The 12,737-nt window shown below is 47.2% G+C and overlaps 1 protein-coding gene across 1 annotated transcript in view; it reads left to right on the top strand.

The window, feature by feature from the left end:
- Nucleotides 1-12,067, top strand: part of ZAN (zonadhesin) — a 35,505-nt gene extending 23,438 nt beyond the window's left edge. Inside the window, 17 exon segments of the mRNA XM_087815197.1 lie at nt 146-270; nt 857-1,167; nt 2,337-2,471; nt 6,222-6,316; nt 6,822-6,963; nt 7,338-7,366; nt 7,368-7,586; nt 8,065-8,194; nt 8,400-8,571; nt 8,838-8,955; nt 8,957-9,012; nt 9,290-9,374; nt 9,377-9,437; nt 10,801-10,941; nt 11,713-11,815; nt 11,908-11,951; nt 12,033-12,067. Of these exon segments, the coding sequence (XP_087671323.1) occupies nt 146-270; nt 857-1,167; nt 2,337-2,471; nt 6,222-6,316; nt 6,822-6,963; nt 7,338-7,366; nt 7,368-7,586; nt 8,065-8,194; nt 8,400-8,571; nt 8,838-8,955; nt 8,957-9,012; nt 9,290-9,374; nt 9,377-9,437; nt 10,801-10,941; nt 11,713-11,815; nt 11,908-11,951; nt 12,033-12,067 (2,001 nt within the window).
- Nucleotides 12,068-12,737: the final 670 nt, after the last annotated feature.

The raw sequence follows: 12,737 nt of genomic DNA on the forward strand, positions 1-12,737 counted from the left end.
GGGACCTTACACCCAAGAGGTCACTCCCCAGAACACGAGAGGGATGCTGAGTGCTCCTTTCTCTTTAGAATGGAAAAGGGGGTGCCAATGAGAAGTGCTTTCCCGCCTCCGCCCCTGCATGCTGAGACTCCCTCTGCCCACCCAGGTCTGTGGCATTTGCGGAAACTTCAATGGTGAGGAGGAGGATGAACTGATGATGCCGAGTGATGAGCTAGCCCAGAATGACATTGAGTTTGTGGAGAGTTGGCAAGATAAAGAGGCCCACCCAAAGTAATTGTTCCCATATCCTTCTGCCTTTTCATAGGAACATGAATTGGGATTCTAGATCAGGTGGCACACCTGGGAGTGCCACATGATCAGAGCACTTCCTTTATGTGTGTAACTCGACTGGGAATGGTTCCTGGGTTTTGGGAACCTATTTGGGGAAACATACAAGTCTTCTATTCTTGGCTTCAAAACATGGGAGGGAACCGAGGCTGCATGGAAGGTGGCCAGAACTCAAACCAGCTTCCCTGCCTGGCTGGTGTGGCTCAGTTGTTGAACATCAGCCTATGATCCAGGAGATCAGGGTTTGATTTCTAGTCAGGGCACATGCTCAGGTTGTGGGCTCGATCCCCAGTAGGGGGTGTGCAGGAGGCAGCCAATCATTGACTCTCTCATCATTGATGTTTCTCTCTCCCTCTCTTCCTCTCCCTTCTTCTCTCTGAAATCAATAGTTATATTTAAAACACACAAACAAAACAAAACACACAAACAAACAGCTTCCCAGTGAAGCCGAGATGTCTTTTCGGTGCACCAAATAATTTTTATAAGTGGGGCAGTGGCTGTCCCTATGATGACCCCTTTCCCTTCCCAGTTGCCAACAAGATCACAAAATACATAAGCAGATGAAGACCATCACAGAATATCAGGAGACTCAGACTGCAAACTGCAAGCCAGCTCACCTAGTGAGAGCCCTGGAGCAATGCCAACTGGCCTTTGAGGCCCCAGCTTGGACTAAGTGTGCCACCCACGTAGACATTACGCCCTTTCTGCTGGATTGTATGCACAACCTTTGTGAGTTTAGAGGCCTAAACCATGTCCTCTGCGAGTCCCTGGAAGCCTTTGGGACCGCCTGCCAGGCCCAGGGTCTCGAGCCCCCAATCTGGAGAAACAGCAGTTTCTGCCGTGAGTGTCTCCTATGGTTACCCCAAATAGTTCCCAAACCCTGTTTCTGCCTGTGGATCCCTTAAAGCTACCCTGTTCTCCTTTCCAATTATTTCTGACCTATTTCTTACCTCACTGTCTCTGAGGAGCACTGTTTACAATAACCCCTTAGACCATGCCCTTCCCACCGGGACAGCATGGGCTGCTCCTCATCTACTTCACTAACACTGTCTCTCCAAAGGATAGGCGAGCCTTTTACTCCCCTGCGTGGCTGTTACTTGCAAGATTAAGTCCAAGCTCCTGTCTGAGATGTACGATATCCTGCACACTGCCCCAGCCTCTCCTTGCTCACCCCTTTCCTGAGCACCTGCCATCACCTGCACCAAATGACCCCATTCTCCACACAGGCCTTGCTTTTCCACACCCCTCCCTGATTTTATACACACTGCTCCTTTATACACTGGAAAGTTCTCCCCTCCTGGCAGACTTCTAGGCATGCTTCTCTTTAGAATTTGAAAAAAGAGATTAATCACATACCACAATATTCATTCCTTTAAAGCGTATAAGGCTGGCTTTTAAAGTGTATACCACTGGCTTTTAGGATCTTCACAAGGTTCTGCAACCATCACCACTATATAATTCCTGAACCTTTTAAAATTTAAAAGAGTGATTACAGTGTTTTTAGTATGTGATGCATTCATATGGCTCAAAACTTTAAAAGTATTAAAAGGGTCCCAATGAAGTCTCCCTCCCACCCTTACCCCATGGGTCTAGTTCCTGGCCTGCTCTTATCAGCATCTCAGTATTTTTACAAAGGTCTTTTATTTATGCACATACAAAAAATACAAGTTTACTTTCCTTATTTTCTTACATTTAGCATTTGAGACACAGTATTTTGCATTTCATTGTCTTTCACTTAATCTAACTTGGAGATCCTACCATATCAGATATTCTCCTCCATGTCAGATAGCCACATCTCACTTTGTTTTGTAGCTGAGTAGTATTCCATTATTATAATTCATTTATCATAATTTATTTAACACTCTCCTATTGATGGACTTACTAGTTGTTCCCAATCTTTTGTCTCCCAAGCTGAACTGGGAGAGTGCCATTTTTCTCCCTTCCTTCCTTTGGGCCCTGGCGCACAGCCAAGGATCACTAAGTCTTTAACCCCATCCCCTCTTCCCCAGCTCGGGAATGCCCCACCCACAGCACCCACACAACCTGCATTCCCTTCTGCTCACCTTCCTGTTGGGACCTGGAAGGCCAGTGCAAGGACACCAAAGTTCCCTCCACCTGCGAGGAGGGCTGCATCTGTCAGCCCCGTTACATGCTGCAGCCGAGAACCTTATGCACTTACCATTTTCTATGTGTGTGTCACATGTATTTGTAGGATAAATCCTAGAAGTGGAATTGTTGGGTCAAGGACCCTGTGCATTTGTACTTTTGAGAGAGGTTGCCAACTGACTTTCCATAGGGGTTGAGGAATTTACATTCCCACCAGCAACGTCCATTTCCCCACATCCTCATCAACACAAAGCATTATCACGCTTTTGAATTTTTGCCAATCTGATAGATGAAAAAAGTTGTAATTTACATTTTTCCTATTGAGACACTGCATTCTTTTATATATTTAGGAGCCATTTGAATTTCCCTTTCTGTGAACTATGTCTTCATACTCATTCACCAGTTTTCCACTGGGTTGTTGGTCTTTTCGAACTATTTTATAGAAGTTCTTTTAGCTATTACACAGAATAGCTCTTCACTAGTGCTACAAAAAATTTTCCAGCTTTTTTATCTTTGACTCTTTTCTTGCTATGCAGAAAAAATTTATATATAGTTTATGAGGTCGAATATGTTAGTCTCTGTTTTAAGGCTTCTGCATTTTGATCCATAGTTACAAATGCCTTCCCCCTCTGAAGTTAAAAGAAGAATTTGCCCATACTTTGCTCAAGTATTTTTATGGTTTTATGGTATTTTAGACAAATATTTGATCCACAGAAATTTATTATGGTGTGCAGTAAGAGATATAAATCAACTTTGGTTTTATTTTTTTCCAGCACAATTAAATAACCAGCCTCTCTTTTCCCACTGACTGAAATGCCATAATTTATCCTATACTAAATTCCCATATGTATTTGGGCTTTTATATGGGTTTTCTGTCCTCTTTCATTGTCCCATCTCTTTTTACTTACTTGTAACAATGTTGTGATCATTGAGAGGTTAAAATGTGTTATAATTTCCAGCCCAGCCAAGCGTGCCTCAGCGGTTGAGAGTCAACCAAGGATCCAGGAGATCGCAGTTCGATTCCTGGTCAGAGCACATGCCTGGGTTGCAGGCTCGATCCCCAGTCGGTGGCGTGCAGGAGGCAGCTGATCAATGACAACTCTCTCATCATTGATGTTTCTCTCTCTCTCTCTCTCTCTCTCTCTCTCTCTCTCTCCCTTCTCTGAAACCAATAAAGATATATTTTTTAAAAAAGTGTTATAATTTCTGATAGGGACAGTCACTACCCACTGTTCTTTTTTTTCTTTTTTTTAAAAAGTTTTCCTGGGCCTTCTGATTTGTTTATATCTCAATTTTAATATCATCTTGCCCGAGTAGAAAACATAACAAATCTTTTTGTTTGTTTGTTTTAAATTTATCTTTATTGCTGAAAGTATTACAAATGTCCCCTTTTTCCCCCCAAATGCACCCCTCCCCCCAGGCCTTCACCACACTATTGTGTGTGTCCATGGGTTATGCATATATGTATATAAATTATTAGGTTAATCTCTCCCCACCCACCCACCCCTGCCTTCCCTCTGAATTTCGTCAATCTGTTCCATGCTTCTATGTCTCTGGATCTATTTTGGTCATTGATTTATTTTGTTCAGTAGATTCCACATATGAGTAAGATCATGTGATACTTATTTTTCTCTGGCTAGCTTATTTTGCTTAGCATAATACTCTCCAGGTCCCATCATGCTGTCTCAAATGATAAGGGGCCCTTTGTTTTGTTACAGATGTATAGTATTCCATGGTGTAAATGTCTGAGAAGATGCTTGATATGATTTCAGTCTTCTTGAACTTGTAGAGACTTGTTTTGTGTCCTAACATGTGGTCTATCTTTGATAATGTCCCATGTGCACATGAGGAGAATGTATATTTTGCAGCTTTGGGGCGAAATGTTCTGTAAATGTCAATTAAATCCATCTGATCTTGTGTATCACTTAGAATCACTGTTTCCTTGTTGATTTTTGTCTGGAAGATCTATCTAGTAAAGTCATATTTTTCCAGTCTGTGTGAGTCTTTTGTTCTGAGGTGGGTCTCTTGTAGACAGCATATATTTATTTGGGTCTTGTTTTTTTATCCATTCAGCTACCCTAAGTCCTTTGATTGGAGCATTTAATCCATTTATATTTAAGGTTATAATTGATAGGTACTTATCTATTGCCATTTTATTTCTTTATGCCTATGTTTATCATTCTATTTCAACTTCTTATTACAGGAATCCCTTTAACATTTCTTGCAATGTTAGTTTGATGGTGATAAACTCCTTTAGCCTTTTTTTTTTTTTTTTGCCTGGAAACCTCTTTATTTCATTATCTATTTGGAATGATAGCCCTGCTGGATAGAGTTGTCTTGGTTTTAGATCCTTGTTTTGCATGATCTTGAATACTTCATGCCATTCTCTTCTGGCCTGTAGAGTTCCTGATGAGAAATCAGCTGACAGCCTTGTGGGAGCTCTGTTGTAGGTAACAGATTGCTTTTCTCTTGCTGCCTTTAAGATTCTCTCTTTGTCTTGAATTTTTGGCATTTTAATTATGATGTGTCTGGGCCTGGGCCTCTTTGGGTTCTTCTTGCTTGGAACTCTCTGTGCCTCCTGAACTTGTGTGACTTTTTCTTGACCAGGTTAGGGAAGTTTTCTGCTATTATTTCTTCAAACAGTTTCTCTAACCCTTGCTTATTTCTATATCTTCTGGTAGTCCTATTATGTGAATATTGGTATGTTTCATGTTGTCCCACAGCTCCTTTAAACTGTCCTCCTGTTTTTTAATTGGCTTTTCTTTTTGGTTCTCTGATTGAGTTTTTTTTAACTCTGTCTTCTAATTTGCTGATCCAATCCTTAGCTTCCTCTAATCTGCTGTTTATTCCTTCCAAAGCTTTTATTTTATTTTATTATTTCTACTATGTCATTCTTAATTTCCTTCATAGTTTCCATTTCTTTTCTCATGCTGTTGAGCACCCTTACAATCAGTACTCTGAACTCTATAACTGATAAATTGCTTATCTCCATTTCATTTAGCTCTTCTTCTGGAGAATTTTTTGTTCTTTCATTTAGGCCTTGTTTTTTTTTTTTGTCTCCTCACTTTGGCTGCCTGTTTGGATATGTTTCTATGTATTAGGTAGATCTGCCAGGATTCCCAGTCTTTTGGGTGATCTCTAGTGCAGGCCAACATCAGACACTGTTTGTGACTGGCCTTGAGTACCTTGTTTGAAGCCTTCTGCACTTCACACCCTGTGTTTCCTCTACTGGGGCTGGGTGTGTTTGGACAGGACTAAGATGCGCACCAAAGTCTGCTTTTCCAAGCTTTCAACAAAACCTTTTTAGTGTATTTTATTAGGATCATATTAAATGTATAAATTAACTTAAGAAAAATGGACATTTTTATATTGCAGACTCTTCCTATCCTTGAACACTTCCATTTGTTCACAACTACTTTTGCCTAAAGGGCTTTATTTAATTCCTCCAACAGAGTGAGTAGCCTCCTGCTCTCTGCTCCTGTTATACCTTGCACACACATGCCTGTCACACACTTACTGACCATACACATCAAAGCCGTGCAGAGGCTATTGGCTGACCTTTGTCTCCCATGCTGAACTGGGTGAACTATTATTTTTCCTTTGTTTCCTGGGACTCTGGCACATAGCCCATGATTACTAAGTCTTTACTCCTCTCCCTTTTTCCCCTCAGCTCTGGAATGCCCCACCCACAGCACCTACACAACCTGTGTTTCCTCCTGCTCACCTTCCTGCTGGGACCTGGAAGGCTATTGTGAGGGCATGAAAGTTCTCCTCCACCTGTGAGGAAGGCTGCATTTGTCAGTTTGGCTATGTGCTCAATGAGCAACAGTGTGTGCCCAGGACTTAGTGCACTTGCAGGGATGCCCAGGGCCGCTCCCTCCCAGTGAGTGGGGAAGGAAACTGGGGTGGGAACAACACACCTTGGAGCTGATTCTTTCTCCTTTCCTCAGCCTCTATCAGCCTGGGGTGCACATGTCTGTCTGGCTGGCCCTGCCTGGGGTGACAGGTCAAGGTGGTCTCCAGCCAGGCCTGGGCTGGGTGTGTGTGATTTGGGTTTGAATCTGAGGAACCCAAAACCTGGAATATAACACAGTGTATTAGTGGAGCATGGCCTTGGTTTGAATCTTAATGGTGCTGCTCAGGGGACTGTGTTACCTCAGTTTCCTCATCTGTAAGATGGATCCAGGAGTTAACTCCTGAACAACATATGTAAGACTCCAAGCACAATGCTTCTAGGTACAAAGACATAGGTGTGTGGATGGCTCCATAACTGCCTCTGGCCTGTGCCAATTAAGCCATTTAGACTGCCAGCTTGGGCTGAAGGGGTGAGAGGAAGGAGAACTGGCCCTTCCCTCCTCATTCCCTTGCTCTTCCTGTGGCTCTCACAGACAGGGAAAACCTGGCTTTCCAGTGACTGTACCCAGAGCTGTACTTGCAGAGCAGAAACCATTCATTGCCAGTCCTTCATCTTCCCCTCTGGCTCTCACTGCCAGCCCAACTTTAGCAGCGACAGCAGATGCGTCCCCCACAGTAAGAGAGGCATATGGGGAGGTGAATAGAGGCCGGGCCAGAGGGGCTGAGGCTGTGAAGCTCTTGAGAGAGGAAGGGCCAAGTTCAGGCATAGGGTGGGCCTGGGTTCTCATCCTGAGTCTCTCCAGCTCTGTGGCCACCTGCAAGTCATGACCCTCTATGGGGTTCACTCCTTTAAGGGCAAAAAAAAGGGAACTGGACAGGAAGATCCTCTCCAGTTTTTAATGGGACTGGTGGAAGGGAAGTTTCAGCTCAGTTATCAAGGGAGCTCAGGGCTAAGAAGGAGGGTGACAGGAAATATCAGGCCGGTGAGGGATTCTGAGGTCTGTTATATTTGGGCAGGGTACCTTCTCAACATTGGCCTTTCTTGGCAGAGTTGAAACAATGCTCAATTTTCAGAGACCCCCTATTACCGCACATTTGATGGTCTTAGCTACCACTTCCAGGGCCGCATGACCTACATTCTGACCAAGACCGTGGACATGCTCCCCGGTGGTGTGGTGCCTCTGGTTGTGGAGGGACGCAACAAAATGTATATACCCCTCAGCCAGATCTTCCTGCATGAAGTCATTGTGATGGTCTACAGCTATACAGTCCAGCTCCAGGCTGAACTTCAGCTTGTGGTAAGAGCCAGACCAGATCGGGAGCTTCTGGGGAGGCAGCCTGGGCCATGGGAGGCCACCCGGAGCAGGTGAAGCCAGGACTCCATGTTCCCTGGGAAGTTCTTGATGGCGGTTACCTGGTTATAGAAGTGAGTTTGTGTCACACTCACGTCATGGAGAGAGACATGAGATTAAGCAAAAGTCTGGAGAAAGAGAGGGGACAAGCGAGGAGGAGAGCACCTGCAGTGTGAAGATGGAGCTGGCTGAGGACGTAGCAGGGGCATCCACTCTGCCAAAGTTTTTGCAAGGAAGGGTCTGGGGCTGCAAAAGCACCAGACCTCTGGGAGGCCTTTGCCATGCAGATAGCAAAGCCTACTGGGGTATCTCATCCATCAAATGATGACACAGAGGCATTGAGATGTGCCAAGAGAGGCAGGGCCATAGTGGCAGACAAGCAGGTTGACTCAGGACTCCCGTGGCTCCTGTCTCCCTTTTCCAGGTCAATGACGAGAAGATGGCCATCCCCTACAACTCCAACAAACAGCTGCAGGTTACCATTCAGGACCATTGGTTGTATCTGACCACTGACTTTGAGTTGGTTGTCAGCTTTGATGAAAGGAACAATGCAGGTACTTGAGGCTAGGAACAGGAAAGCAGAAGGAATGTTTCTGGGATCGGTGAGGGAAGGAGGGAGGACAATATCTTAGACAAACCTAGCATGGTGAGAGGACTTCTGCCTGGGATTGGGGCCCTGAATTCCAGTGGAGGCCCCAGGGGGGGTGGGAAAGCAAAGAGGTGAGGGGTCTTTCTCTGGATGCCCCCTTCCTCCTGCAGTGATCTCCCTGCCCGACTCGTACTATGGGCTTGTGTGTGGCCTGTGTGGGAACTTTGACAAGAACCAGAAGAATGAATTTATGCTGCCCAATGGTCCCCTCACTCAGAACCTCAACAATTTTGGCAACAGTTGGGAGGTGAAGATCAATGGAGGCCTCCCCCGCTTCTCAAGGTGAGAGGGCTGGGGCTTGGGGTAGGGAGGCCCAGGGTCCAAAGGCATGAGAAACAGACAGCCCAATATCTGTACACATGCTGCTCACCCCCATATCCTCAGCAGAGGAGGAAACCCACAGGAGAGTGTTCAGACACACTTGCCTGTTTCTCCTAATCTTGTGGGGGGCACCTGCCTTCTGGATCAGGGTCTGTGCTTGTGCCCATCCCTTACACTCCCTCTCAGTTCTTCCTAAACTCACCAGCCTTCATAGGCCTCTGCCCCAGGTCCATCCAAGAGGAGGAGGAGGAGGGAGAAGAGAAGTTGGGCTTCTATGTGTCAGAATGCAGCCTGGAACAGCTGGAGCTCATCAATAGCACTCAGGCACGTAGGGTGCTGGTAGATCTGCCAGGGCCCCTTTGCTGCCTGTCACCAGACTGTGGCCCCAGAGCCCTTCCAGGAGTGAGTGAGGACCTGGGACAGTGGGAATTGCCTTTCCCTGGGTCCTGTTGCTTATCTCTGATTTTCCCTGTTTGGTTCACTTCTCTCTCTGTGGCCTCCATTCCTTTTGATTCAACCCCTTCTACACACACACACACACACACACACACACACACACACACACACACACACGGCCTGATATCTTTCTGCAGGCGCTTCCAGGCTTATTCTGCAGGACTGGGTGCCCTTGCCTCCTCCTCCACCTGACAGCCTTCAACTGTTCCTGCTGTTCCCCTAGGCACTGTGTGTCTGATCTGTGTGTCGCCTAGAACCCCAAAGAGCAGGAGGAGCTGCGCTGCGAGGTTTTCAGTGGCTGCCAGGTTTTCAGTGGCTATGCCAGGAAGCAGCCACCACCCTGACCAGCTGGTGGGACCACACTCACTGCGGTTGATGCACTGACCTTCCCCCAAAGCTGGCCCCTGACCACCCTCAGTCATTTCTGCTTCTGTTCAGCTCTGTGCCACCACATTGCCCCCACCTGGGGCTTCCCCTCTGGGTTCTGCATCCCTCAACTCTCACCATGTCAGCGTCCTCCCAACCTAAGCCCTCTCTGGCTCTGCCAAGGAAGCCTCATCCCCACCCTGTCACCAATCTCCTCACCAATGCCCATCTTCTCTCCTCCAGTTCCTAATGTGCTTTAATGTCACAAAGAGGCACTCAGAGCCGGGGCCCACTCTCTAGCTTCCCTGCCTATAATGAGCTGTGTTCCTTACCTATACCTTCGTGGCAGAGTTGGAAAAATGCTCAGTCTTTGGAGAACTTGTTCCCTCTCCAGCCCCAGGTTCCCCACACCTATGGGGCCAGCCCCAGCCGGCCACTCTCTGACTGTGATTCTGTCCCTTCAGCCTTGGCATGCCCAGCCAATACCATCTATCAGAGCTGTATGACACCCTGCCTTGCCTCTTGTGCCAGCCTGGCGGCCCCCAGGGACCGTGAGGGCTCCCATGTGGAAGGCTGTGCCAGCCTCCCAGGCTACATCTACAGTGGCACCTAGAGCCTTTCCCTGGCCCCTTGTGATTGGACCAACAATGGCATCTGCTACCAGGTCGTGGGGTCTGGGAGGCCCTGGGGAGTGGAGGTGCGGAGGGAGGAAAACAGGACCTTTTCCTTCCAGCCCTTCTTCCTTCTCCAGCTAGGTGACAGTTTTGTGACTGAGGATTGCACTCAGCACTGCACCTGTGCCAGCTCCGAGGTCCAGCTGTGTGAACCCTTCAGCTGCAGCGCGGGGGAAATCTGCACCCTGGGGAACTTCATTCACGGCTGTTTCTGACGTGAACTCAGATAGCCCCTTGGCTTTAAGCTGCCTCCATACCTCGAGCATCCTTGGACTGAGGACTGTCCTTCCCAGTCCTATGCCCGGGACTTCTCCTCATCCATGCCAGAAAGTTTGTGCCATTTAATTCCGCTCCTTCTGGCTTAGCCCCTTCATCTGTCAGGAGGGGCAAAAGTTAAGAACCTGATGTGTCCTGAGCGTCTGCTATCTGCCAAGAACTTAGCATCAGCTTCCCATGATCTGTTTTGGCCCTTACTCAGCACTTGGTAGCAAGCATAATCTCCCCATTTATAGGTTTAAAAAAAAATGGAGTTCAGAAATGAACAATTTCCCTAGAGCCCAGAGCTAGTGAGTGCAGAGCCAGGAATGGAAGTTGCTGTTTTCCTCCCTGGGGTCCCTGCTCCCAGGCCTCTCTCTGACTGTGGGTGCCATCCAAGAACGCCCCCACCCACACACAGCCCCCTTTATCCTTGTAGAAAGCCTATGTCTGCGGAACCCCTGTCAGAACGACGGGCACTGTCAGGAGCAGGTCACCCACTTCACCTGTGAGTGTGAACTTGGTTATGGGGGAGACTTCTGTATGGAGCTTCGGGATGTACCATTCCCTGAAAAGCCAGGTAAGAACTTAATCTCAGGCCCTGTATCCTCATGGTCCCTTCCCCACCAGCAACTGCCGCTATTCCATGTATATAATGTTTGCATCTAATAGGTATGATAGACATATAACAGATAGGTAATAAAATATTACTGTAATCTATATTATAGAAAATATAATAATATATAATATTATCCCTAGAGATTAACAAGACAGGATTCTCAAAGAATCTGAGTCCTTGTGCCCATCTCCTACGCACATTTTCTGGAATCTCTCTGGACTCTAGCTCTCTCCTGAGATCTATATGCCTCACCCCCACTCTTATTTCTCTTCTTGTATCACTCTAGGCCTCTCCAAGACCTTTAGCCTCTGGGCCAGTGACTTGCTAACTTTATCTTACCTAAGAATGGGAGGGGGGCAGGGCTAGGAGAGGTAGCTTGTTTAACACATTCATTTGCAGACTCACCCCAGAAATCTGCATATTTAACAAGCTCCCAGGTGACTGATGGAAGTGATTCTAGGATTCCTCTTTGAGAAGTACTGGTGGAACTGATGCCCTGGACTCCAGGGACTAACTGGATGAACATCCCTCCAAAAGGGTTATGGGAGCTGTGAGCCCAGAAACAGAAAGGGTTGGGGGGGGCACTAAAACCCTTGGAAATGGAGCAACAGCCCCGTAGAGGAAGAACCAGCCACAACTAGGGATTTAGGGGTATGCAGGCCCTTCAGGGTAGCAACCGAAGACCAAAAGGAAGTGTCTTTTCCTCCACCCCTTCCTATCCCATTCCAGAAGTGTCCAACTTTGTTGCCATCCAGTTGAGAATGCTGGTGCTTGTGGTGGTCATAGTGCTGGCAGGGATCAGAGAATGTGCTTCTAAGAAGAGGAGGAGGAAGAGGTGAGTTCTGCGAGAGGGGGTGAGGGCAGCTGAGGGGTGAGTGAACATGGGGAGTGGGCACTGACCCTCTCTGTTGCCCCCTCCCCCCTCAGGGAGAAAATGCTGAGCCAGAACAGAGACAGGCTGGCAGACACAGGTGAGAACCAGCCCCACAACCCAGAACCTTGGCCACCAGGAGTTGAGTCAGCTTCTAATAGTTTCCTCCCTTTCCCCTCAGATTTTGTTCCAGAGCCTGCCTTCAAAGTCACTTAGTTTTGAGTTGTCCTCAAAAAAGTTAAAATAAAATTGTTTGATTTTGAGATATAAATTTCCATATAATCATGATGGAAGAGGGTCTGAGATGGGTCTTTGAGAGGAGAAATAGAAGGCAGGCAGGTGTGTGGGGCATAGGGCTCAGTGCCCCACAAAATGTCCCGAGGGGGTAGGTGTGAGGAGGGGAGGCCTATTTCTTATTCAAAGCCATATCAAGGTGGGCCGTCAGCCCTCTGGCTTCTGGAATACAGGAGAAAATTTCGCATTTGTCCTGTTTTCCCCCTAAGAATTCTGCTTCTCAGAGGACTTGACCTCTGCGCTTCCCACTAGGGGAGTGAAAAGTGGTCCTAAAGAGTCTGACATTCCTAATGAAGGGATGACTTGCTGGGCAGAGCCTAAGAATGGGAAATGTGGTTTTTTCCAAAGGGTGAACAGGACTGTGCCCCTCTAAGGGGACCCTACCTTCTGCACACAGCCATTTTCCCAAAGGGCCCAAGAGCTACTATGGCAACTGAGGGTGGGGTCTGGGGCCTCTTGCTGAGTCTTGAGTTCCATCCTAGTAGGAGTAGCACCATCACCCCCCACTTCAGCCTGAGGTCAAAGGGCAAACATTTTGACCCGACCCCCTGCCTGGTGCCTCCCACCAGGCAGGTCCTTGTTTGGGGGAGTA

The sequence above is a fragment of the Miniopterus natalensis genome, chromosome 3, assembly GCF_054644295.1.
Source record: "Miniopterus natalensis isolate mMinNat1 chromosome 3, mMinNat1.hap1, whole genome shotgun sequence".
NCBI lineage: Eukaryota > Metazoa > Chordata > Mammalia > Chiroptera > Miniopteridae > Miniopterus > Miniopterus natalensis.